The following is a 26,415-nucleotide window of genomic DNA, read 5'->3' as shown; positions in this document are numbered from 1 at the left end:
CTCTATAACATTTCTTGGCATGAGCAGTAACCCCAACCCGCTGCTCGCGCCAGCATCAGCTCATCCTCTGATGTTACTTCCTGGATTTGCGCCTAGAAGGTGACATCAGAGGTTAAGAGCTGGTGTGAGCAGCACGTTGGAGTTGCTGTTCATGCCGGGAACAATAAAGAGGTATGGGGGAAGGAGCAGATGGGGGTGGGGGGTGGAGAAGAGGGCGGAGGAGGAGGTGTCACCGCCCCACGCGCCTCGCACTCTCGCTACACCACTGTGTCTCAGGATGAACCATTCAGAGCTTAAGACCTACCTCTGAGACTGCATATACCCTACTGATAACTAACCCTTGGACCTATACAACAGACCTATCCCATCAGCACCTATACTATACAGCCAACCTCTTACCATTCAAAAACTGATCAATCCCTATCCCCCCTGAGAAATGTATCTTCTCCTATAGCGCTTGCAATGTTCCACTTTGTATACCAATAACTCTCAAATTGTAGGTCACCTTGAGTCTGTATTGGACACAGTGCAACTCAGAACTTTGAGATTAGATTAGATTAGCTTCTGAATCCACTGCTGCTGTGTCAGAAAGAGGGTAAAACTAGGGTTTAAATAACGCTACCTCTTACTTTGAGTGAAAGTAAGCAGGGTTAGGTCAGGGGAAAGAAAATTCTCATAGTAATTTTAAGTTTTAAACACTATGTATACTTCCAGGCACATACTTTCACCTAGTTAAATGCGGATACAAAGTCTGTGCTGGACCACATTTTCAAAAGCCAACTCGGTAAAGAATTTCCCTTTGAAAATGGGCTAGCACAAGGGTAGGCAATTCCGGTCCTCGAGAGCCGGAGCCAGGTCAGGTTTTCAGGATATCCACAATAAATATGCATGAGATAGATTTGCATCTCAAGCAGGCAGTGCGTGCAAATCCATCTCATACATATTCATTGTGGATATCCTGAAAACCTGACCTGGCTCCGGCTCTCAAGGAACATAATTTCCTACCCTTGGGCTAGCATACCCATGATGTGTATCACCATCAGGTAGACTTCTTGACCTCAAAGCAGTTTGCTTTCAGAAAGCTGGCCAAATAAGATTTTGAGACTGCAGGGTAGGCACACACAGGGGCTGAATGTTCTGAATGAGTCAGTGCGAAAAATAATCTGACTGATAGGTTAGCCGTGAAAATGATTGGAAACACCCGAAAAATGCAGAGACCTGCTTAAGGTTTCCTTTAGGAACTGGACAGCTATTTCATGATTCTTCTGGGCAGCTTCTACTGTTTTTCGATGTTTCAATTCTCGATCCCTCAGGTCTTCCATTTCATTGCTATTGTAAAAGAGAGAGGCTAAAGCATCAATTTATCAGATGTATCACTTATATATGTAAAAGTCTAAGTGGTTCACAGTATATAACGGTTGATTTGCCAGGCTGAGTAATGCTGCCCCCCTGTACAAGATAATGGGGGTAATTATATGCTGATTGCATATGGAAATGATTAGAATAATGGCATTTACACACGTATGTGCACATACACGCGTTTAAATGCCAAAAGTGCACCTAAGCATTATTCTGTAACTATGTACATATCGGGCTGGGTTCTATATACTGCGGCCAAAGTTGCATGCACAAATCTGTGCACGTTGCCGATTTGTATGCGCAACTTAATTGTTTAACAAGTCAATCAGCGCAGATAACTGCCAATTAACAAGCAGGTATTGGCACTAATTAGAATTTACACGCACAACTTTCTAAACCTATTCTATAAAATGGTGCGTGTAAATTCTAGTGTGCAGATCTAAAAGGGGGCATGGCCAGGGGAGGAGCATGGGCGGGTCATGGGCATTCCTAAAAGTTAGACATACTGTTACAGAATATGCCTTAGGTGCAGGCATTACTTATGATTCTATAAAGTTCAAGTTCAAGTTTATTAGTATTTGATGAATCGCTTATTCGGTTTGCTAAGCGATGTACAAAATTATAAAAAATAAGTAAAATTACAAAAAAGACAAACCAAATGACAAAATTCTTGAAGACAAGACAAACGAATTGGGAGGAAAGGAGGGGAAAGTTACAACTCTTTTTAGAAGAAATAGACTAAAAAAAGGAAGAGAACAATGGGGAACGGGAAAGTTAAAAATCTGAGAATAATAAAACAAATCTAAAATTTTAATGTTAAAAGCATCTTTAAAAATATGTTTATTGATAATGGGTGGGAGGGGTGGGCTTCTTATATAATTATTTATTTGGAGTAAAACAAATAAGATTGTCAAGTGATGAATTAAGGTATTTCTGAATGATTGTTGTACATTTGTTGTAATTTTTTGAAAATGAATAAAGATTTATAAAAAAGATTTTAAGGATTTTTTAAAGGAGGTGAGATCTTTTTTTTTCCAATTCTTTATTCATTTTTCCATCTTACACCAAGTGAACAATATTACACCATTTAATTCCTATACATCACTTGAAAATTATTCCATATTATTTATTTCAATACATAGGTGAGATCTAACTCTGAAGGCAGTTTATAGAATCACGCTAAGCGCTGACCTTTTCCGCGCCAGTTTTTTTTTTTAGACGGCATACAAATAATTTACCCCATCGCAAACAGCGTGCAGTGTGCAGGTGGGCATATGTTTGGTCAGGTTCTGGGCAGCGTCTCCTGGCCAATTCAATCGCCTTGAACATCAATCCCTAGATTAACACAAGTAGGGGACACAGAAATACTAGTTTGGCTCCAGCCTGGCCTTACTGTATCTCCCTCTTGTGCCTGTGATGTGCCTGGACGATTGCAAGCTGCTCCTTCTGGACTCGCTGCTCTGCCTGCTTTATGCGCTGCTTATTATACTCTCCTTCCTCTTTCTCCACCTGTTTACTCAGAGTTTCAAATTTCACTTGCCCGGTCTCCATCTGCCACAGTTCATACCTGTGGGGAAAATAGAGCAAAGCTGGTGTTAATGAGGGATGGTACTTCTTACCCAAACTGACCACCTGGCAGGAAATACAATAGAATAAAAATCCCAGGCTCCCTAATTTCTTTTTGCTACTGAATTAGAAGGAAACAAAGGGCTAGATTCACTAACGTCCTTTGCTTCCCCGATCTGTGGCCCCCCTCCGACTGCACGGTACGCTAGTGTGCGATCCCGACGTTTGTAACTCTATCCTTCCCCCCTTTTTTTTTTCCTTCCCCCCCTTTTTTCTCCCCCCTTCTTCACATAAGTTCATGTAATCCTTTTTTTTTCTTCTTCTCTACCTACTATTTTAAGTTCTTGTAAACCGTGTCGAGCTCCATACTCATGGAGATGATGCGGTATATAAACTTAAGGTTTAGATTAGATTAGATTAGTATGCACATGCGTCTAAGACCCATCTCTACGTTTCGCCCCTAACTACGTCGGAGTGCTTACCCCCACCCGTGTAGTACAAGATGAGTATATCACTTTAATATATGTATTGAAATATTTAAAAAATATATAAAACGATTATAAGAGACCAATGACGATTAGGGGTATCGATATTCTGTATGATCTAAAAGTTTAGTGGCATACAGATGATACCACTGAGGTCTGTAAGTTGTAAAGTACTAAGATAAACTTACTTAAGATTCTCCTACTGATATTTATACTGGCTGGCTTTAGTGGAGATCTAAAAACATATAGAGTCAGCTGTTAGGTTGTATTGACAAGAGAGCCATATCTAGCCACCAGCACTGAATTTCTGGGGTAAAGTTCATGGCCATGGATGTAGCTGGCCGAGCCGATATTTAGCAGCTGGCCAGCTTAGGTCTCGCTGCCAAAGTTAGACCCACCTAAAAAGCAGATCTATCTGGCCGTGTGCCTTAGCTGGTGAGCCGCTGAATATTGGCAGTGACCAACTGGCCACTGGGCTATCTGACGACCTGGATATTCCGAGGAAGATAGCCAGCTGTCTCCCACTAAATATCGGCAGATAGACGATTATGTACTACTAGTCTTATAGCCCGTTACATTAACGGGTGCTAGAATATACAGTGGTACCTCGGTTTACGAGTGCACCGGTTTGCGAGTGTTTTGCAAGACGAGCAAAACATTCGCAAAATCGGCGCCTCGGAAACTGAGCGCGCTTCGATTTGCGAGCGCCCCCCCTGCGAACCGGCACCCTCCCCCCCGTGATCCATCACCCCCCCGCCGCCATCGGGCACCCCCCCCCGCTGCCATCAGGCACCCCCCCCGCGACCTGAGGTCCCCCCGAACCCTCTTCTTACTTTACTGTAGCCTCGGCAGCGGTACCGGCATCAGCATGTCCTGTGCATGGTGCCGGTGCCTGAAGATCTGCTTCCTGTGCTGGGCCTTGAGCATGTGCGCATGCTCAAGGCCTGAGAGTTCACGTTGAACGTGAACTCTCATGTTGAACGTGAACTCTCAAGGCCCAGCACAGGAAGCAGATCTTCAGGCACCGGCACCATGCACAGGACATGCTGGTGCCGGTGCCGCTGCCGAGGCTACAGCAAAGTAAGAAGAGGGTTCGGGTGGGTTGGGGGGACCTCAGGTCGCGGCGGGGGGGTGCCCGATGGCGGCGGGGGGGGTGTGGATCGCGGGGGAGAGGGTGCCAGTTCACGGGGGGACCTTCAGGGTGAGCAATGCCGGTTCTCATGGGGGGGGGGAACAGCGCTGCTGGCCTCGGGGGGGGGGGGGGGGAAACCTATCAAAGCGAGTTTCCATTATTTCCTATGGGGAAACTCGCTTTGATAAACGAGCATTTTGGATTACGAGCATGCTCCTGGAATGGATTATGCTCGTAATCCAAGGTACCACTGTATATGTGTGTGTCTGTCTTTATTTCTTTCTCTCTCTCTCTCTCTCCTTAGCCGCTTTCCTGCCTGCTTTGTGGCCCCCCTTCTGTTTCTCCCCCGTCCCTGATTGCTGTCTGCCCCCAGCACACCCCTCCCCCCAAAGCAGCCCCCCTTTCGCTCCTGTTCCTGTTCAAAGCGGCCTGCTTAGGTTCACTGCCGGCTGTATTGAACCTCGCAGGCCGCTCTCCATATGGTAGCACGTTCCCTCTGACGCGATCGCGTCAGAGGGAACGTACTCCATGTGGAGAGCGGCCTGCGAGGTTCACTACAGCCGGCCGCGAACCTCATCAGGCCGCTTCATACAGGAGCGGCAGCGGTTGGTGCGGGAGGGGGGGGAGTCGTCGACTTGTTCCCTACCTGACACTGCCGCCGCCAGCGCTGCTCTGCACTGCCTTCATCCTCCGTCTGATGCGCCAAGCCGGCGCATGCACTGAAGCTGCCGGCCACAGACGGACACAGCACATGTCGGGTCTGCCATGTCCCGCCTGGTGGGAGCGGGGCCGGGCCGTGCTTTGCTCACGCTTCATGGGCGGGAGTTGTATGGGCGGGTTGGGCGCGGCGTGGGAGGCCCCGACTGCCCCAGCTGAGTTGCCATGTGTGATGTAGTAGTAAGCGCGCATGCGCATTGTTCCCAGCACATCCCGACAGAAAAGGGATCAGGGAACACGCGATGCAAGTGCGCATGCGCGCTTAGCTTTTTATTATTATAGATGTGGCTGGCCAGGAACTGTTCCAACTGTACCAACAGATCAGCCCTAGCAAGTGTAGAACTTTTCCACCAACCTGGCTGGCTTTGGGCTTGTTCCCACCTAAAATGTTTTAGTCATATCATAAGTGAATGTTTGATGATTTCCTCCATCTAAAAGTATGAACAATAATAATAAGGCTTTAACCAGGACTGTGGAGTCAGAGTTGGAAGTAATTTTGGCGGGGTCGGAGTCAGTAAAAATGTACTGACTCCAAGGGCTCCTTTTAATCAAGCCGCGCTAGCGGTTTAACGCGTGTAATAGCGCACGCTAAACCGCTGGCCACGCTAGCCGCTACCGCCTCCTCTTGAGCAGGCGGTAGTTTTAGGCCAGCGCGGGGGATAAAAACTCAATTATTTATTAGGCTAGGGTCTTAACGCTTTTTATACTTTTTGCTATGTAAAATTGTCCGCATTCTTTTTATGCATTTTATAATTTTATGTATTTCTTTGTTTACTGACTTTTAAATGCTGTTTTTACATAGCTTGTACTGTTTGTATCTTATTCAATTGTTGTGAACCGCTCAGAACGCGTGATGAAATATCGCATGCGTTAACCCCGCTAGCGCGGCTTGATAAAAGGAGCCCCAAATCTAACTTCAAAATAAAAATGTACAACATTATAAGGCAAATTTATTATTTTATACTTACATTTTTTTTTTTTGTTCGGACTTCAAATAAATATATTTTATGGTTTACTGGTTCTAATTTTGTGTATACAGAAATATTCTCTGTTTCTATAATTACATCACACTTCTCTTAGATTTACTATTTATAGTAGGAGTCAGAGTCAGGCTAGGATAATAGAAAAATAGAGGAATCAGTGTGGGAATTGAAAGTGAAAATGTTTGTTGTTGAAATATTTGTATATTTAAAGTGCTTTTGTTTGATTTAAATTCACTGTATTGCACTGTTAATAATTGAAAACTAATAAAGATTTACAAAAAAAAAAAGAAAGAAAGTTTGCTCCACCTGCTCCACAGCCTTGGCTTTAACCCACAATGCTGCGATGTTTTACCAGTAGGCGCCGCAGAACAGTTGTTGCTTCCTTGCCCGCTCCTTAACTTACTCATTTTCTCGAAGCATCAAAGTAATGGTTGACTGTATATCTTCCTCATTGTCCAGTTCGGTGGTCAGGCGTCTGTGAATTCCATGTAGGCGGAAGACAGCCGCGCTGGCACAGAAAAAAAAAAAAAAAGAAAGACACTGACTAGAAATTATGAAATTTGGGGACCCGCTATTCAGCCAGCGGCAATCAGTGGTTTCCTAACCACAGCTGGCATTATCCACAGATTTGAGAATGTTACTCCTTTGATGAAAACGTTACATTGGTTACCAGTAGATTCTAGAGTGAAGTTTAGATGTGCATGTCTAGTTTATAAGATGTGTGGAACACTGTCAAAGGCTTTGCTATAATCCATATGCCTGGAAGAGATTGCCTGAGTCAATACGTCAAGCTCCGTCTCTGGCAGTATTGAAATCTAGGCTAAAAGCCCACTTTTTCAAGGCCGTTTTTAACTCCTAACTCCCGCTCACTTGTAAAGTATCATGTCTGTTTATCATTCCCTCTGTGAGTAATTCTCTAACCCCTATTTGTCCTGTTTGTTTTGGGGTTTTTTTTTTTAATTTCTTTATTCATTTTAATTTTTATTCTTACATGTAGATTGGGGGGGGGGGTTGGATTTCTATTAATAATATATATGAATGATAAGATATTATATTCATGTGGTATATTTTTTTTGTTGTATGTGGAAGTGGGAGGGGGTGGGGAATATATCTTTTTGTTATATGATATGGTAGATTTTCAAGTGATATTGTATTCTAATTGTTTGATATTTACTGTATACTTGTGAATTATTAAATGAATAAAGAATTTAAAAAAAAATAAATTATTTATTCATTTTAAATCACACAACAAGTGTACAGAAATATATCATTTATAACTTCTATATAACACTTGAAATCCTTTCTAATATCATCAGGAAAACATATATCCCTTCCCTCCCACCCTTCCTTAAATATTTCAAACAAAACTTATCATAAACATATTATGAATACTTAATGATTGTATACTTCTAAAACCACCCCCCGACCCCCAGTGTGTACATATAGTATCCAAGGAAAATGATGTCTACTCATTAAAACATTTTTCCAATGGCCCCCAGATCTTTATAAAATTATTATAAATCCCTTTCTGCATAGCAATTACTCTTTCCATCTTATATATATGGCATAATGAGTTAATTTTTTCTGCAGAAGGATGTCAATTTTTTCTGTTTGTTTTAATTAGATTGTAAGCTCTATTGAGCAGGGGGGTCATCTCTTACATGCTTAATGTACAGCACTGCATACGTCTAACAGCGCTATACAAATGATAAGAAATACAGTAGTAGTAGTTATGCGGTTACTATGGCTGAATATTGGCACTGCCGACTCTGCCCCGGCACACTCCCAAAATAGTTGGCTTTCACCCAGGCCTAACCACTAATTTTCAGTGGAGATAACCAGTTAAGAGCACATGAAAATTAGCAGACAGCCCTGAACAAGCAATTTAACCAGTCAGCGGCCATTGCTGTTTTGAATATCGATCAGTAAATGAATATCCATAAAACTCAAAAAAACGTGAGTACCGTATTTTCACTCATATACCACGCACGGGTTTAGCGCGCGGGGAACAGACATTTATGTAATAAAATTTTAATATAGCGTGCACATGCGTACACCGCGCATGCTAAAACCTCCTCCCGCCTACTCCGAACTGGCATCCTCCCCCCCCTGCTCGCGTCACCCCCCCCCCCCCGCGATCCTACATCCCCCCCCAGCATCGCAAAGTCAACTCTTACCTGATTGGGCACCGGCACCGGCACCAGCACCAATGCACAAAATGTGCCAGTGCCAGTGCCCGAAGATCCTCCCTCGTTGGGCTGGGCTGGGCTGGGCTGGGCGGTGTGAGAGAGATCCTCGGAAAGAGCAAGACCAGAAGGCTTTGAGCATGCGCAAATGCTCAAAGCCCAGTCCAGCCTGGCACAGGAAGAAGGAGGATCTCTCTCGCACCGCCCAGCCCAGCCCAGCCCAACCCAACGAGGGAGGATCTTCGGGCACTGGCACTGGCACATCCTGTGCATTGGTGCTGGTGCCGGTGCCCAATCGGGTAAGAGTTGTCTTTGCGGTGCTGGGGGGGATGTAGGATCGCGGGGGAGGGGGGGTGATGCGAGCGGGGGGGGGGGGGGGGAGGATGCCGGTTCGCAGGGGGAATGCCGGATCAGAATGAAAAAAAAAATTTGTACAACGCGCTCACACGTATAACGCGCATGGTTATGCACGGTTTGTAAAATCGTGTATAACGCGTGCGTTATATGCGTGAAAATACGGTAACCGCTTATCCTTCAGGAAGAGACACAATGGTTATGCCAAAAGATTCTGAACATGATAATAATCACACTCTTATTGAATGTATAATAGGAATGTACCCATACTAATGTGTTTTTTTTTTAAGTTTTTTTTTTTATTATTGATTTTTTTTCATATACCAACAAGTGTTATAAATTTTCCATACAATTGTCTTAACAATACACTTGAATTCTCTATAATGTACTTTATATAAACCATATTTTATATTATTCTTCTTATGAATTTATATAACATATATATTGTAATAATTTTATTAATTATTATTTAATTATGAACCCTTTTCCCTCCCCTTATTACATTAATTTCACATAAGATTATCACTCATTATAATATATTATTTATAATGTATTATAAAGAGAATAAATTCCTTATCCCTTCCCTCCCTCCCTTCTTTAACCATTATCTTATTATGGGAAAAAAATTAAAATCATTCATTGCAAAAATCTGTTAATGGTCCCCAAATCCTCTTGAATTTATCGATATATCCTTTTTGTGTTGCAAATGTACGCTCCATCTTATATATATGGCAAACTGAGTTCCACCAAAAATTATAGTTCAATCTGTCATAATTTTTCCAATTATGTGTACCCATACTAATGTAATGTCTAAGATAAAAGGAGAGGATGGGGAAGGGGGTGGCAAATCAGGGAAATAATTGGAATGTCAAAATGTTTACCAGTTTGATGTTATTTGTATTGAAAAAGTAGAGCATTGTCTCTACTATACCACACAAGCAGACACTTCAATAAAATTTGAACAGAAAAAAAATGACCTGCTTGGTGAGAGCCTATGAACCTCTGGCTCTTATTCTTAACAGTTTGCGTATTCCAAAAGTGCCTAGTACTAAACAAATTAATTCATTGTTAGAAAGTCATGTTGGCCTTTCATATGATACTGTACTATTTGGTACATCAATGAGATTTAAAAGCCAAATTTCAGCGAATAATAATAAACTTTTATTAATATTAACAGGGGTTGCCATTCAGCAGATTACAGGGAATTGGAAAGATTATACTAAATTGAATTATACTTTTTGGTGGAATTCAGTGTGTCATATTTATAAAATGGAAAGGGTATTTGCTCTACAACAAGGCAATTATAATAAGTTTAAAAAGATTTGGGGGCCATTGACGATTTATTCTGATGATCAGACATCTTAAACACCTAAATATTGGACAAGATAAGGGGGGATGGGATTATGAAGGATAATAATTCATAATTGTTATTTATTAGTATATGGGTGGGAGGGGTGGGCTTCTTATATAATTATCTATGGAATATTACAAATAAGAATGTCAAGTGATTAATTAAGATATTTATGAATGATTGTTGTACACTTGTTGTAATTTTTGAAAATGAATAAACAAAAGTGCCTAGTAATGACCACTGTATATTTGCTCTGTAACTCTGTAATTACACAAATCAACCCTGTTACTAATTCACAACATATACTGGCAACAAACTGGACAAAAGACTAAGGACCTGTTTTACAAAGCCATGCTAGCGGCTGCTGCGTGGTAACGGCCCCGAAGACCATAGAGATTTAAAGGGCTTCGGGGCTGTTGCTGCGCAGCTTTGTAAAACAGGCCCTAAGCTATGAAGGATTCACCACACAGAGATCCTTAATGTATTAAGAATGTTATAGAATCAAAGAAAGCTTTGGAGGTTGAAAAGATGATTATAGTTTATAATTTATTCATTGATAGCCTACCTTTTACAAAGCGGGTCACAAAATCACACACATTTTTGGAAATTGATCTGGGGTCAAATAAATTGTATGTTAGAGAATCATGTGGCCCTGTCATATGATACAGTTTTGTTTGGGATGTCTATGAGGGCCAAAAGTCAAATCTCCTCGAATAATAATAAGCTGTTAATGATTTTAACAGGAGTTGTCATCCAACATACAATTGGAAAGACTATAGAGCAGGGGTGTCCAATGTCGGTCCTCGAGGGCCGCAGTCCAGTCGGGTTTTCAGGATTTCCTCAATGAATATGCATGAGATCTATTTGCATGCACTGCTTTCAATGCATATTCATTGGGGAAATCCTGAAAACCCGACTGGACTGCGGCCCTCAAGGACCGACATTGGACACCCCTGCTATAGAGGGTTAAACTACTGTTTCTGGTGGAATTCGATGTGTCATGTGTATGAAATGGAAAAAACATTGGCGGTTAGAAAAGGTTATTTTAAGAAATTTAAAGATGTGTGGGGACCATTAATAGATTACTATAATAAATAATTGTATTTATCCCCATTTAGTATGTATATGGTGGGTGGGTGGGTGGGTTTTATGTAAAATGTGATAAGGTAATTACAAATATATTGGAAAGGGAGGGATGGGAGGTAATTTATAGTATAAGATGACTGTAGAGTTTCAAGTGAAGAATGTATATTATGACTTGATTTATTGTACACTTGTTTCCTTATTTTAAAAATGAAGAAAGAAATATAAAAAAAAACCAAAATCACACACATAATATAAATAATAAACAGCTACATAAAATTAAACAGTCGCAAAAATACACTCACTTTTAACCACAATGTCCAGGGTTTTACCACAAAGCTAAGGTGCTCAACACTCATACTTCATTTTATGAAATAAATATCATTTTAATAATCTTTTAAAAGTATTCAAATCCCTCTGAAAGTGGCTTTTTACAATTTGGACTTGTCGCAAATTTGGCTCCCTGAATGAAAGTGGTTGGATTTTACAATGCTCCTAGTTGTCACATCAGTCTTCTTATAGAAGAACTGAAATCATCTATTTTCTTTCATTTCTGTAAGAAATTAAAGACAGCATCTTACCTCCGAGAAGAAGAGATTAATCATTCCCCTTTTCTAATGCTTAGGTTGATGCTGTCTGAAGAGCAGAGCAGGAGGCAAAGCTGTGAGGCTGGAAAACTCCCCAAAGACCAATTGCATCAGCCGGACTATGACATCTTAGAGACAGAAGTGTCATGCCTGGTCTTCCTCAACTCAGCAGTACAACATAAAGCCATCTGCTTCAATGATACCACATCATCAATGCAAAAAGAACCCTTCCCTGATACAGGCTCCAGCTCTGTGGGTGTTAAGGATGCTTGAGCATCCCCAATATTGAACAAACTCCTTGAGTGTGTCCAGGGAGGGTAATTTTTGTTGGGTTTAGCACCCTCAATCATTTTGAAAAGCTGGCTCCTGTGTTCTTTGATAATGACTATAGGTTTAATGTTTGGCCCTTAGTACCCTAAATCTGACACCAAATAATAATGTGGTCATGAACATCTGGGAACCCTACTTGCAATCCTGGTTCATAGACAACCCCGCGAAAGACAAAGGTGCGCGCCGACAACTGAGCGCAAGACGGATGCGCGCGCCGAAGAAAATTACAGTTTTTAGGGGCTCCGACGGGGGTTTTTGTTGGGGAGCCCCCCCAGTTTACTTAATAGAGATTGCGCCGGCGTTATGGGGGTTTGGGGGGTTGTAACCCTCCACATTTTACTGTAAACTTAACTTTTTCCCTAAAAACAGGGAAAAAGTGAAGTTTTCAGTAAAATGTGGAGGGTTACAACCCCCCAAACCCCCCACAACGCCCCCACAATGCGGTGCGATCTCTATTAAGTAAAGTGGGGGGGTTCCCCCCCACACACCCCTGTCAGAGCCCTAAAAACAGTAATTTTCTGTGGCGCGCACCTCCGCGCTGCGCTCAATTGTCTGCACACGCCTTTGTCCCGGCGCGCTTTTGACCTGACACCACAATCCTTGAACCCAAAGGGCCGTAGTGCCATACTAATGTGGTTGTCTTAATTTGGGCTGTTTGCAGTTGACTGGGCGGAGAGTCCCTGGGGGGATAGTTCTGGGGATGGTGGGCCATTTGAATTTGGCTATGAGACTGCGCTCTTTGGGTGGGCGTTCTTTTTGTCATTATGCATCTGATATAACAGTTTTCCTGTTAGAGTGGAGGGGAAGGATGATGGATGGGCTCCTCCAGGACTCAGAAGAGTCCAGGGCCCTGGTGTGCTTTGCTTTTGCTTCTGGACCCAGGTCTGTTAGTGGGGAATAGTTGGATAGGTGATTTTTGCATTATGTATATAAAAACGGAAGATGTTCCATTGTCTCTTACTCGACAGGGTTCAGAGGAGAGCGACACGTCTGATAAAAGGGATGGAAAACCTCTCATACGCTGAGAGATTGGAGAAACTGGGTCTCTTTTCCCTGGAGAAGAGGAGACTTAGAGGGGATATGATAGAGACTTATAAGATCATGAAGGGAACAGAGAGAGTAGAAAGGGACAGATGCTTCAAACTTTTGAATAATAAAAGAACAAGAGGGCATTCGGAAAAGTTGAAAGGGGACAGATTCAAAACGAATGCTAGGAAGTTCTTCTTTACCCAACGTGTGGTGGACACCTGGAATGCGCTTCCAGAGGATGTAATAGGGCAGAGTACGGTAATGGGGTTTAAGAAAAGATTGGATAATTACCTACTGGAAAAGGGGATAGAGGGGTATAGATAGAGGATTACTGCACAGGTCCTGGACCTGTTGGGCCGCCGCATGAGCGGACTGCTGGGCACGATGGACCTCAGGTCTGACCCAGCGGAGGCATTGCTTAGGTTCTTATGTTCTTAGTCTGTTTATGATTGTTTCGCTATTTTCATCAATAAAATCATTTGAACATAATAATGTGGATTTGCTTTTCCTCCTAACAGGATCCCGATACTATTGAAATTAAAGTTCTTCACTAATCTCTGTTCAGCACATGCTGGGTGGATAAGATGGCAAGGAATATGCGGTACACAAGGCAGCCTTTAAAGGAAGAAGGTCTCACTCAGTAGTTTAGTAAGGGGGGGAGGCGGTCCGCTCCAGGTGCTGTCTTAATAGGGGTGCCTCCCCCCGCCCTTCCCTGCCTCCCCCAACCATGTGTGCACACCTTCCTTTTCCCCGTACCTCTTTAATGTTCATGGCGCGAGCAGCAACCCCAACCTGCCGCTTGTGCCAGTTCCGGCTCTTCTTCTGTTGTCATTTCCTGGACCCGTGCATAGGAAGTGACATCAGAGGAAGAGCCAACACTGGCGCGAGCAGCAGGCTGGGGTTGCTGCTTGTGCCCCGAACGTTAAAGAAGTACAGGGGAAGTGGTGTGCACGCAGCAGGAGGGGGTGGGGAAAGAGCAGATGAGGTGGGGGGGGTGGAGTAGAGGGCGGGGTAGGGGTGCCAGCTCCCTGGGCGTCTCTCACCCTCGCTACTTCACTGGTCCCACTTTATCATGATTATGGCTATCCTTACCGGTTTTTTGACAGATAATTGAAGCTACGTAAGGTGGGTTTGTTCTCTCTCTACAGAAGTCTGAACCGCCACTGCGGTCTTTTTCTTCCTTTGCTTATGTATATTTAGAAACAGGATTTTATTTAGAAAAAGGATTTCAGCGTGTGTATTCTTCTCCTTATTCGTAGTGGTTGAACTTTTTGAATGAAAGTGCAAATCCACTTTGTGGGTTTCTATTCTTACCAGTATTAATTTTTACATTGATATTTGACATGCCATGACACAAGACATTAAACTGACTTTCTTGAACAACACAGAGGCAGATTCAAATTCATCCTGAATTGTAAGCTTGGAGCAGAACTTTAACGTATGCGGAACTGGAATTCCAGGCTAATGAGGGTCACTGTAGATGACACTCCAGTCATGTCATTGGCTATCAGCAGAAATAGTCCCGCTGTCCTCTTGAAGCTGAATGGGAGTCCTCCAACTGCACTATTGCCAGTGGGGGCAGTGTTGTGTTTTCAATCTCTACAGACAGGTGGCAAAAAGGGCGAACAGAATGCTAGGAATGATTAAGAAGGGGATCATGAACTGAGCCATGGTACGCCCTCACCTGGAATACTGCGTCCAGCACTGGTCACCGTACATGAAGAAGGACAAGGTACTACTCGAAAGGGTCCAGAGAAGAGCGACTAAAATGGTTAAGGGGCTGGAGGAGTTGCCGTACAGCGAGAGATTAGAGAAACTGGGCCTCTTCTCCCTTGAAAAGATGAGACTGAGAGGGGACATAATCGAAACATTCAAGATAATGAAGGGAATAGACTTAGTAGATAAGGACAGGTTGTTTACCCTCTCCAAGGTAGGGAAAACAAGAGGGCCTCTCTAAAGTTGAAATGGGATAGATTCCGTACAAACGTAAGGAACTTCTTTTTCACCCAGAGAGTGGAAATCTGGAACGCTCTTCCGGAGGCTGTTATAGGGGAAAACACCCTTCAGGGATTCAAGACTAAGCTGGACAAGTTCCTGCTAAACTGGAACACACGCAGGTGAGGCTGGACTCATTTAGAGCACTGGTCTTTGACCTGGGGGCTGCTGCAGGAGCAGACTGCTGGACAGGATGGACCACTGGTCTGACCCAGCAGTGGCATTTCTTATGTTCTTATGTTCTCTGGAGTCCTACAGAGCTTGCCTGTCCCTCATTATTGAAAATGTGATAGTGAAACAGTAACCCCCATTGGGTGTTCTGTAGGTGGAGGACTCCAACTCAGAGAGAATGTGCTGCAATAAACCACACCCTTTTTGTCTTTGCAAGAGTAGGGTTACCATATTTTCTTTCGCAAAACCTCGGACACATGACCCCGCCCTGTTCCGCCTCCAGCCCCACCCAATTCTGTCTCCAGCCCCGCCCAGTTCAGCCTCCAGCTCCGCCCCATTCCACCCCCAGCCTCACCCCCACATAGCCTCCTCTCTTCCCTGATGAGCTCCAGCCATGCCTGGAGGGCCTGGAGCATGCGCAGATGTGTGTGACGTCATTCGCATATGCTCAGAGGCCCTCCAGATTCGGACAGAGCTTGTCAGGGCTTTCCAAATCCGGACAAACTGCTTGGTTTTGGAAAATCTACTCGGGCCAGATGGACAGTCCTCTAAAAAGAGGACATGTCCTGGTTTTCCCGGATGTCACTTATGTGACAACTATTATGCATGAGCAGTATAGCGTCTTGCCACTACTCAAGTTATTCCGGAAGCAATTTGAACATTACCAGTAGAGAATGACATGGTGACAAAATTCATCACCGTTCCCGTCCCCGTGGATAACCGCGGGAAATAATCCCATGTCATTTTCTAGTGTCTATTTCAACCTCGGTCCTTCTACACCAGCATTCTTCAAAGCAAACCTTGCAGGTCAGTGGTTATGGCCATTCATACTCTGATTCTTATGGGAGCCAAGGATAATGAAGCCATTGTGACATCACTGATGTGATTGGCTCTTAGGCACTGGTGGAATGAGGCATTATGACATCACAATATCTGGATACCAGAGACTGTCATTCTGTAGTGTCTATTTCAACCTCAGTCCTTCTACACCAGCATTCTTCAAAGCAAAGCTTGCGGGTCAGTGGTTGTGGCCATTCATACTCTGATTCTTATGTGAGCCAAGGATAATGAAGCCATTGTGACATCACTGATGTGATTGGCTCTTAGGCACTGGTGGAATGAAGCATTATGACATCACAATATCTGCTCTGGATACCAGAGACTGTCATTCTGTAGTGTCTGTTTCAACCTCAGTCCTTCTATGCCAGCATTCTTCAAAGCAAAGCTTGAGGGTCAGTGGTTGTGGCCATTCATACTCTGATTCTTCCCTCTCTCCTTAAAGAATGACATGAAAATGGTTTCCCGCGGTTATCCGTGGGGACGGGAACGGTGATGAATTTTGTCACCGTGTCATTCTCTAATTACCAGTCCAGCACAATTTAACATCTCAGACAAAAACCATGTAGCTTTATGGAAACAATATTCTATTCTACCTACATATTACCAGCCTCCTCTTCTGCCTTTATCTCCTTCGCCACGCTGTCACGCTCATTTTCTAGGTTTTCAATCCGAAGCCGGCATGCTTTCTGCTCTTCCCTTCAATAATAATAAAAAAAAAGACTACATGAAGGCTTTATGATATCTTAAAATGCTACCAGCAAAAGATTTTGTAGATGACTTGGTTGACAGTCCAAAAAACAGCAAAGGTGGCAATTCTATAGATTGGCATCATAAATTAGGTGCCACAAAAAGCCTCTTCTTAAACAGGCTCATTGGCTTCCAATTGTTCACAGAATCTCCTACAAATTAGCAATATTAACATTCAATATATATATAACTAAAGCTCCATCATTTTTAGAAAGGTACATTATTCCATATATTCCTACTAGAAGTTTGAGAACAGAGGACAAAAACCTTCTAGTAATTTCACCACTTAGTATACGATCTTTGCAGTTAAAGCGCCCAGAATATGGAATTACTTACCATCAATTATTAAGGAAGAAAAATCACTAAGTAAATTTTAAGGACTGTTAAAATGCTGGTTGTACAAGGATGCTTTTGAGACCTAATTATCGGAGTCTCTATTGATCCCATTCGTTGTTTAAACTCATGAGACCTCTGTTTTAGGTTCGGAAAAATTGAATAAAAAAAAAAGTTCTTAATTTTCTATTATACTTTTAACAATACTTTTAAAGTTTCTTACCCTCCGTTTGTATTTTCCTTGAATGTTTACTTTACTATACTTATTGTAGTTCTCCCTACTTCCCTTATGTATTGGTACGTCATGTCCGTCTGTGTTGGTTTTAGTTAATAATTAAGACCCTGTTTTAATTGTAAATTGCTCTGAATTAATGATATTGCGATACATCAAAATTTTAATAAAACTTGAAACTTTTCTTAGTAACATAATAAATTCTTTCTTTCCCTTCATAACAAATAATGAAAATCAAAAACCCACCCCCCTCCCCATTCTTTCATTTATGCTAATCAGGGAAAAATTATATCTATTCATTACAATAATTTATTAATGGCCCCCACACATCCTGAAATTTATTAAAATATCCTTTTTGAACAGCTAATGCTCTTTCCATTTTATAAATATGACACACTGATCTCCACCAAAAACTATAATTCAGTCTGTTCCAATTTTTCCAATTATACGTTATTTGCTGAATGGCAACTCCTGTCAGAATCAGTAAAAGTTTATTATTTTTGGAAGATATTTGGCTCTTAGCTCTCATAGAAATGGCAAATAAAACTGTGTCATAGGATAATGCCACATGATTCTCTATTATTATGTTATATGTGTTATTTAATATTAGAATGGTGGGTGGGAAGGGAATAAATCTTATTTAATGAGAAAATTTGTGGAATTTCAAGTGATGCATTAAGTTAAAATGTTGTTACTTTCTGTCCACTTGATGTAAAAAATAAAATGAATAAAGAATTAAATAAATGAACAAAAGTATTGTATGTATAAAAAAAAATAAAAAAAAGAAACTGTTCTTAGCGCCAGTTCTATAATGGCAGTTTAGGTGCTCCCAAGCTGTTATGGAACACAGTCATAAGGCGGCAATGGGGCACCAAAACATAGGTGCGATCACTTATGTCAACTCAATGGCAGATGCAAGTGGGCAAACCTACAGGCGCCATGACACGCACACATCTTACGTTATTCTATAAGTTGAAACTATCACTAGGTGATACACCCATGACATACCCATCCTCTGTCTACCCATGCAGCTGCACACTAAGGACCTGATTCTATAAAAGGCATCTAGCTCCTAGGTGCCGTTGAGCACGATTGTCAATCATTCATTAGACGCCATTTATTGAATCATGCTTAGTGGTACCTAAGTGTTCTTAGGTAGTGGTAGGTGTTAAAACCTTAGGCGCATTGCCATTTACGCCAGAGCTTTCTTGGCCTAAATGAGTGTGCCTGAGATAGGCACCTACCAGCACCTGAGTGAAACCATGCCTATAATCCACCCCAAATCATGCCTACTTGCTGGTAGGTGCCTTGGATTTTATGTGGGGCTTCTGTTCCCTCTACTTTGTTCTCTAGTTTTGCAGTGCAAACATTTTTGAACACATGAATATCGCTGAGTGGTCATGCTAAAAAGTCTGTAACTTTGCTGTGTTTAAAGGTAATCTCATTCCACTCATTACGTAAATATATATACTAGTATTTTAGCCCGTTACATTAACGGGAGCTAGAATATATGTCTGTCTGTCTGTCTTTATTTCCGTCTCTCTTTCTCTCTCTGTCCTGCTGTCTTTCTTTCTGTCTGTCTCTGTCCCTGGCCCCCTTTGTCTGTCTGTCTTTCTGTGTCTCTCCCTGTCCCTGTGTCTTTCTTCTTTTCTTTCTGTCTCCCTTCCTCCCCCTGGTGGTAGAATATATGTCTGTCTTTCTTTCTGTTTCTCTCCCTACCCCTGTCTTTTTCTTTCTGTCTCTCTTCCTTCCGCTGTCTTTCTTTCTGTCTCTCTCGCTCCCTGGCCTCCTTTGTCTGTCTGTCTTTCTGTCTCTCTCCCTGCCCCTGTGTCTTTCTTCCTATCTCCTTCCCTACTTCCCTGTCCAGCAGCCGCAGCATTCCCTCTCCCTCTATTTACCGCGAGAGGAGCCTGCACGGAACTAACAGCCCGAGCCCCCAGCAGTGTAACTTCCCGGCGGCTCCTCTCACGATCGCCGCCTTCTCCGACGCAGGAGCGGCTCGTGAGAGGAGCCGCTGCAGCGTCTTTCAGAAGTTGAAAAAAACTTCGGCCCGTCTCCGTGCTCGGCCGCGGCGGGCTACAGCTGCCGCGGCCGACATCCGCCTTGCCGTATTTTTTTTTTTTATTTGAAAGACGCGGCGGTGGCTCTTCTCATGATCCCCACCTGCGTCGAAAGTCCGACGCAGGCGGGGATTGTGAGAGTAGCCACCACTGCGTCTTTTAAAGAACCGTAAACTGCACATGCGCACTTCCTATGGGTCGCTACAGCTCACGGAAAACGGACCCACGCGATTGGAGTGCGCATGTGCGGCCTAGCGTTTTATTATATTATATATATATAGTAGTAACAACAAATAAAGCTGCAAAATTTTACACTGAAATTCCAAGCGGTTGCAGAGAAGACAGCAAAAACCTTGTAGAATTGGCACTTAGCATCCACATTTTTCATGCCTAATATTTGGCGTACTTTCTTGAATCTACCTCTATATGTATATATTCTATTGTCCCTGTATCATGGCCTTTTGGAAATCAATTTGGTCTCAAATTAATTGTTTATTAGAGAATCATGTAGCATTATCATATGATACAATTCTATTCGGTACTTCAATGAGAATAAAAAGTCAAATTTCTTCAAGCAATAATAACCTTTTATTAATTATGACAGGAGTCGCCATACAACACATCACCAAGAATTGGAAAAATTATAGTAGACTTAACTATACTTTTTGGTGGAATTCGTTGTGCCAAATTTACAAAACGGAAAGAACAATTGCCATTCAAAAGGGAAATTATAATAATTTTAAAAAGATATGAGGGCCATTGACAACTTATTGCAATGATTAGACACCATTTTCCACTGAAAGTACATTTATAATATGGGGAAGGGGGGTGGTATAAAGTTCTATTTAAGGTTTAATCATTAGATAAGAATGTAATATTTATACAAATTTAAATATTTGTGGGAAGGGTGGGTGGGGTGGGAATAAATTACATGTATTTTATTAAAATTTTGATGAAACGCAAATCAAAACTTCTAAGCGTTTTACAATTTGTAATTAAAAGGGGGAGACAATAAACAAAGACATACTCACAAAACAATGTATAACCAATTAGAAACAATAGGAAAATGGAGAGAACTACAAATTAAAAGTAAAGAATACAAAGAAGATAATCACAATGGGGAAGCTAGGGAGCAAAGATTAAAGAATGACTCTGGCTGTAAACCAAATCTATTTAATAATCAAATGCATCTTTGAAAAGGTAGGTCTTTAGATTTCCCTTGAATTTATCTAAGTTGTTTTCTGCTCTAATATAAAGAGGTAAGGAATTCTAGGGTTCAGTTCGATTCATTTCTATCCTTTCAGAAACTCACCCTGAAGGTTCAAGTGCAGTGTACTCACCTGATTTTCTCATTAAACAGTATCTTCTCCTTCCAAATATTTCCCAGCTGGTTAACATGCCGACGCAGATTCAGCGTATGGACTCTGGCTTTGTGACTGATCTTCTTAGGCAGTTCCTGATCCTGACTGATGATCTGCACTTCCTCCTTTTCACTTGAAATGAAAACAATGTCATACAAACTTATTGCAATGAATAGACGCCATTTTCCATTAAAAGTACATTTATAATATGGGGGAAGGGGTGGTATAAAGTTCTATTTAAGGTTTAATCATTAGATAAGAATGTAATATTTATGCGAAATTTATGATTATAATATTTGTGGGAAGGGTGGGTGGGGAGGGAATAAATTTATGTATTTAAGATAATAATAGAAAGAAATTCAAGTGATGTGTATAAATTTATTATGATGTAATATTGTGCACTTGTTATGTTTAAATGATTTTTATTATTCCAGCAGTAAAAAGCAAATACAAACAGTAGTACCATTCAGGAAATAACATTTTCAACAATATAATCAGTTCCCCTCCCAACCCCCCCCCCCCCCTCCTCCCCAAGAATCCATGGCCAGTCCAACAGCTGAGAGTGGAAATAAAATCTTAAAGATTCAAAAGTCTACTGCGAGCACGCGGTGTGAGGTCCTGCCAGAAGTGCTCCCACACCTGACAAAATTTGCGACCCGGGCCAAGAGTCAAGTCTCCCACCATGCGTCTCTCCAGTGTTGCGTGCACTATCATTAGGGATCTCCATTGTGCATATGACGGGGGATCACGGGGGATCACGGGAGAGCCAGTTGGTGAAGATGGCTTTTTTTTCCCATCAAAAGAGCTCTGGAGATAAATGCTGACATTCCCCTGGGTTTGGCGAGGCTATATTATAAAATCCAAATAACGCCCTCGGTTGCGGAAGCCATCGCCGTCCCCAAAGCGATGTGGTATATAGGCCAAGATGTCTCCAAAACTGTTGGATTGCGGGGCAGGCCCAAAACATGTGACTCAAAGAGGCGTGAGCCTGATTGCAATTCGGGCAAGAATGCGACGCAGTAATCCCCATCCGGGCTGCACGTTCCGGTGGAATGTAAAGTCTAAGAACAATTTTCAATTGCATTTCCCATTGTGCACTTGTTATAAGATGAAAAATGAATAAAGATTTAAAAAAAAAAAGAAAAGAAAAGAAAACAATGTCATACAACTCAGCTCATTCTGCTATTAATACGCAAGGGAACGTTATCCAGTGGGTCGCCAACCGATATAAATAAGTAAAACAACCCCCTCCAAATCACATTCTACAATTAAGAGAAAGGTGTAGTTTGTGAATTCACAATGCAAATAAGCCGAGAGACTACGGGAACTCACAGCAGCCATTTCCTCATGGCGATCTGCACGGGGCGGGAGCGTAGGAAGATCGCTCCTGCCCCGAAAGCCCGCTAGACCACCAGGTAAGGCCGGGAAGGCGGGAGGGAGGCGGGGGTTGGTCAGAGCCGGATATTCGCGGTTTTTCGCCATTTGCGGTCCGGCTCTGCCCCTATCCCCTGCGAATCCGGAGGGAGAAGTGTAAATATAAATCTGAATTGGTGGATTTTTATTACTTATGCTGTGTTTTTCCGAACACATGGTACAGACAGGATCAAATCGACTAATTTGATCCCCTTAGGCTAGGGTTGCCAGATGTCCTCTTTATAAAAAAAGAGGATACCTGGCATTGCCCTGTTCCGCCCCCAGCCCTGACCCCATTCCTCCTCCAGCTCCGCCCTATTCTGTCCCCAGTCCCGCCCCCAAACAAACCTCCTGTCTCCTTCCCCAAGGCCTGGAGGGCCTCTACATATGCAAGGACATCGACACGTTGACATCGCATGCATGCGCGTGTGCGTATGAGGTCATCACATCGGCATCCACGCATGCTCAGAGGGCCTCCAGACACAGCCCTGAGCTCGGGGACTTCCAAAACCCAGACAAATTCCTGGGTTTTGGAAATCCCTCTAAAACGAGGACATGTCTGGATTTCCTGGTTGTCTGGTAACCCTACCTTAGGCAAGGATGCATGAATAAGAGGAAAAGGTCCCCTTGTGGATGGTCCACCTTCTTCTCAGCCTGTGTAGCAGTGTCTTGTCAGACCTACCCCCTAAAGTCTCAAAGCCGAGTCAGTTAAACTTCTGCAGTGCTAGGAATGCTGCCAGTTTGCTCTTGTTTAAGGGGGTAGGTCTGACAGGTGCTGCTGCTCAGAATGGCTGTGAGAAGGAGGAGGTGAATTTTTTTTAGCCCAGTTCGCTTTACAGCTGCCTACACTGCCTTGTGGGAAATCTGAGCGTCAGTGATGTGAAATCAGAGCAAGACAACACATTATTATAAAAATGAAAATATGCACTTTTTTATTATAGTCGAAAACCAGCAGGTTGCCAAATGCTCACCAACTAACATCAGAGTCAGCTTCCTGCTCTTCAGGTTCCATTTCGTCTACATCACTATCTTCTGCAAGCTTGTGCGCTAATGAAAATGCATGTGTAACACCATCTTTATAGAGAAATAATAGCATTAGCCTCAGAACAGTCAATTCTCCCTACATTGTGATACATATTTGGGTAATCATGGTCTTTGTACCACAATGCAAACTGGGTTTTTCAGGAAAACCTATAAAGTGATGTATAATCCTTTTCTTTGATCAAAAACCTCTCCATATCCTGCTCCACACATTAATGTTAGTACAGTTAGATTTCTTTAAATTCTTCATTCATTTTTAAAACTTTCAATACAGGATAAAATCATTTTACACTTTAAACATCTAATATAATAAAACGCTAGGCCGCGCATGCGCACTTCCTATGTGTGCGCCGGTTTTCCGTGAGCTGTAGCGACACATAGGAAGTGCGCATGCGCGCCTTACGGTCTGTCCTGCTCCCTGTTGAAAGAAGCAGCGGTCGCCGCCTCTCCGCTGTCTCTCTTCCTCCCCCCCCTCCCAGGCGAATGTCGACCGCGGCAGCCAAACCCGGAAAACATTTTAAGGTAACCCTTCCGGGTATTAAGTTGGGCACTGCTTCTCCTGCGGCGCGGCGGCCCGAGTCGGATGTCGGCCGCCTCCTTCCCTCCCCCCCAACCCGGCCAGAGGCGCAGCCGACAAACCTACCCGGAGCCGGAAACGAAACGCCGAGGTCATCTCGCTGTGGGAGGGGCGGATGGGCCCAACTATTAGGCAAGATTGGCCATCTGCCTATGGCAGCAGTTTATTAGAGGGTAGTAGCTTCAGTAGCACAGTAAATGACAGCAGAGACTCACACACCACTCCTTGTAGGTCCAGGTCACCCATGCTTAAAGGAAAACAATAGATCCTACAATAGATTAAGAGGAGGCTGCGAGGGGACATGATCGAGACGTTCAAAATGCTGAAAGGCATCGATAAAATAGAGCAGGAAAATAAATTATTTACATTGTCCAACGCGACACGGACAAGAGGACATGGTTTGAAGCTAAGGGGGGACAAGTCCAGGACAAATGCCAGGAAGTGGTAGACGCCTGGAATGCTCTCCCAAAGGAGGTTATTAAGGAATCCACTGTGCTAGGATTCAAAGGCAAATTAGATGCACATCTCCTTACGAGAGGCATAGAGGGATATGGGTGACTAAAACTACATCAGGTGTATACCTGACTGGGCCTCCGCGTGTGCGGATCGCCAGACTCGATGGACCATGGGTCTGATCCGGAGATGGCAGTTCTTAAGTTCTTATGTTCTACCAGACAAACTGAAAGAACCATGTTTCTTGCCACATATACTTTAACCTGCTTTTCAGTAAAAACACAAAGGAAATACATAATGCTCAAACAACAAGGAGCAAAATGAGAAAAGAAAGCAAAAGAAAAGCCCAGTATAACACACCATAATAAAATTAGTTATATGGGAGCTAATATTCTACCTTCCCACAATGTGCAGATCAGAACTAGAACATTTCTCCGTACCCATAAGAGCATCATTACCTCCTTTTTCTTACTGGCCAAACTTCTCCCTATATACCCAAGCATTCTTTTAGCTTTCACCATCACCTTTTTACCTGTTTGGCCACTTTAAGATCGCCACATACCATCACATCCAAGTCATATGCCTCTTTTATGCAGAAAAGTTATTCACCCCCTTAACTGTCCTGTTCCTTTGGGGTTTAGAAGCTAAAATGCACAACTCTGCATTTCTTAGGGGAGAGTCCAAACTATTAAAATGATGATATTGCCTGTGGTTTGTTATCAAATGGGAATGTTACCAGTTTTCTTTAAGGGGTCCTTCTATAAAAAGTTAAATAATATTCTTACAAAATTTATTTGGCTGGGTAAAACTCCTAGAGTTGCTTTAGTATGTTTACAAAAAACAATTACGGAGGGAGGGGTAAATTTTTCCAATTTTTATAGGTATCATCAAGCCTATATGTTGTGCCAAGGTATGTATTGGGTCCTCCTAGAGCTCATTGAAAATATCCCAGATTGGTTATGGTTGGAATGGCGACTCATGTTTCCTCTGGGATTATGCCATGTTCTCAGTATCAAAATGCCTAGATTATATAAAGAAAACAGAATACTAGTAGATACGTGGAAAGTGTTACAATGTCAATAATTTAACACCTATTCCAATTCACAAATCAATAAATCAAACTATTTGGCTAAACTCCAAAATTCAAATTGGCGGATTTAAGGTCATCTGGAAGCATTGGATGATAGATGTTATATCTAATGGTAAGCTGCTTGACTTTCCACAGTTGCAACATAAATTTGGACTTAATAAATCACAAAGTTATAGATGGTTGCAACTGAGGCAGGCCATTCAGGTAGGGTTCCCTGAATGGAAAAATTAAAATAATCAATATAGTTTGGAATTCTTATGCTTTCAGGTAGAATTCCTGGGGCACCAGGCCGCACAGTGGTATAAATTGTTAGCTGGATTTATAAATAAGAAACCAAAAACTGGTCTTAGGGACGTTTGGAGTATTGAGATTAAGCACCAAATTCCTGCATCTCAATGGCCATGAATCAGGACTTGGAGGTTGAGATATACAATGTCAGCATCTATGAGACAAACTTGTTTTTTTCTGTTACACAGAGCATTATGGACCCCTGTTCGGTTACAAAAGTTAAATAGCTCTAAGTCTAATAAATATTGGCATTGTCATCTTGAAGCAGGGACTTTAGACCATTTATTGTTCTACTGTCCATTTGTTTTGGCTTTTTGGAAATCAATATGGGGCCAAATAAATTGCTTGTTAGAAAATCCAGTGGCATTATCCTATGATACTGTGCTTTTTGGCATGTCAATGAGAGCTAAAAGTCAAATATCATCTAAGAACAATTGGCTTTTATTAATAATGACAGGAGTTGCCTACAACAAATTATGAGCAATTGGAAGAATTGGAGGAGGCTTAATTATAGTTTTTGGTGGAATTCATTGTGTCATGTGTACAAAAATGGAGAGAATATTAGCCATTCAGAAAGGGAATTTTAAGAAATTTCAGGAGATTTGGGAGCCATTAGCAAAATATTGTAATATTTAATTATTGTTTTTCCTTA

General features: G+C 42.4%; 1 protein-coding gene across 7 annotated transcripts in view; it reads right to left on the bottom strand.

Annotated features, from left to right (window-relative positions):
* The window catches only part of CFAP74 (cilia and flagella associated protein 74), a 194,777-nt gene that overhangs the window by 167,040 nt on the left and 1,322 nt on the right, over nucleotides 1-26,415 (bottom strand). For 6 of the 7 annotated variants that reach the window (XM_033922641.1, XM_033922646.1, XM_033922642.1 and 3 more), the window contains 6 exons: nucleotides 23,286-23,388; nucleotides 20,881-21,033; nucleotides 16,766-16,864; nucleotides 6,646-6,750; nucleotides 2,753-2,926; nucleotides 1,219-1,329 (listed from right to left, as the gene is read on the bottom strand). In XM_033922641.1, coding sequence (XP_033778532.1) covers nucleotides 1,219-1,329; nucleotides 2,753-2,926; nucleotides 6,646-6,750; nucleotides 16,766-16,864; nucleotides 20,881-21,033; nucleotides 23,286-23,388 — 745 coding nt within the window. The remainder of the gene's footprint in view (nucleotides 1-1,218; nucleotides 1,330-2,752; nucleotides 2,927-6,645; nucleotides 6,751-16,765; nucleotides 16,865-20,880; nucleotides 21,034-23,285; nucleotides 23,389-26,415) is intronic. The other variant, XM_033922645.1, reaches the window with a different exon arrangement.

This window comes from Geotrypetes seraphini, chromosome 15 (assembly GCF_902459505.1).
Source record: "Geotrypetes seraphini chromosome 15, aGeoSer1.1, whole genome shotgun sequence".
NCBI lineage: Eukaryota > Metazoa > Chordata > Amphibia > Gymnophiona > Dermophiidae > Geotrypetes > Geotrypetes seraphini.
Note: the sequence above shows the minus strand (reverse complement) of the source record. Positions and strands in the feature narration are given on the sequence as shown.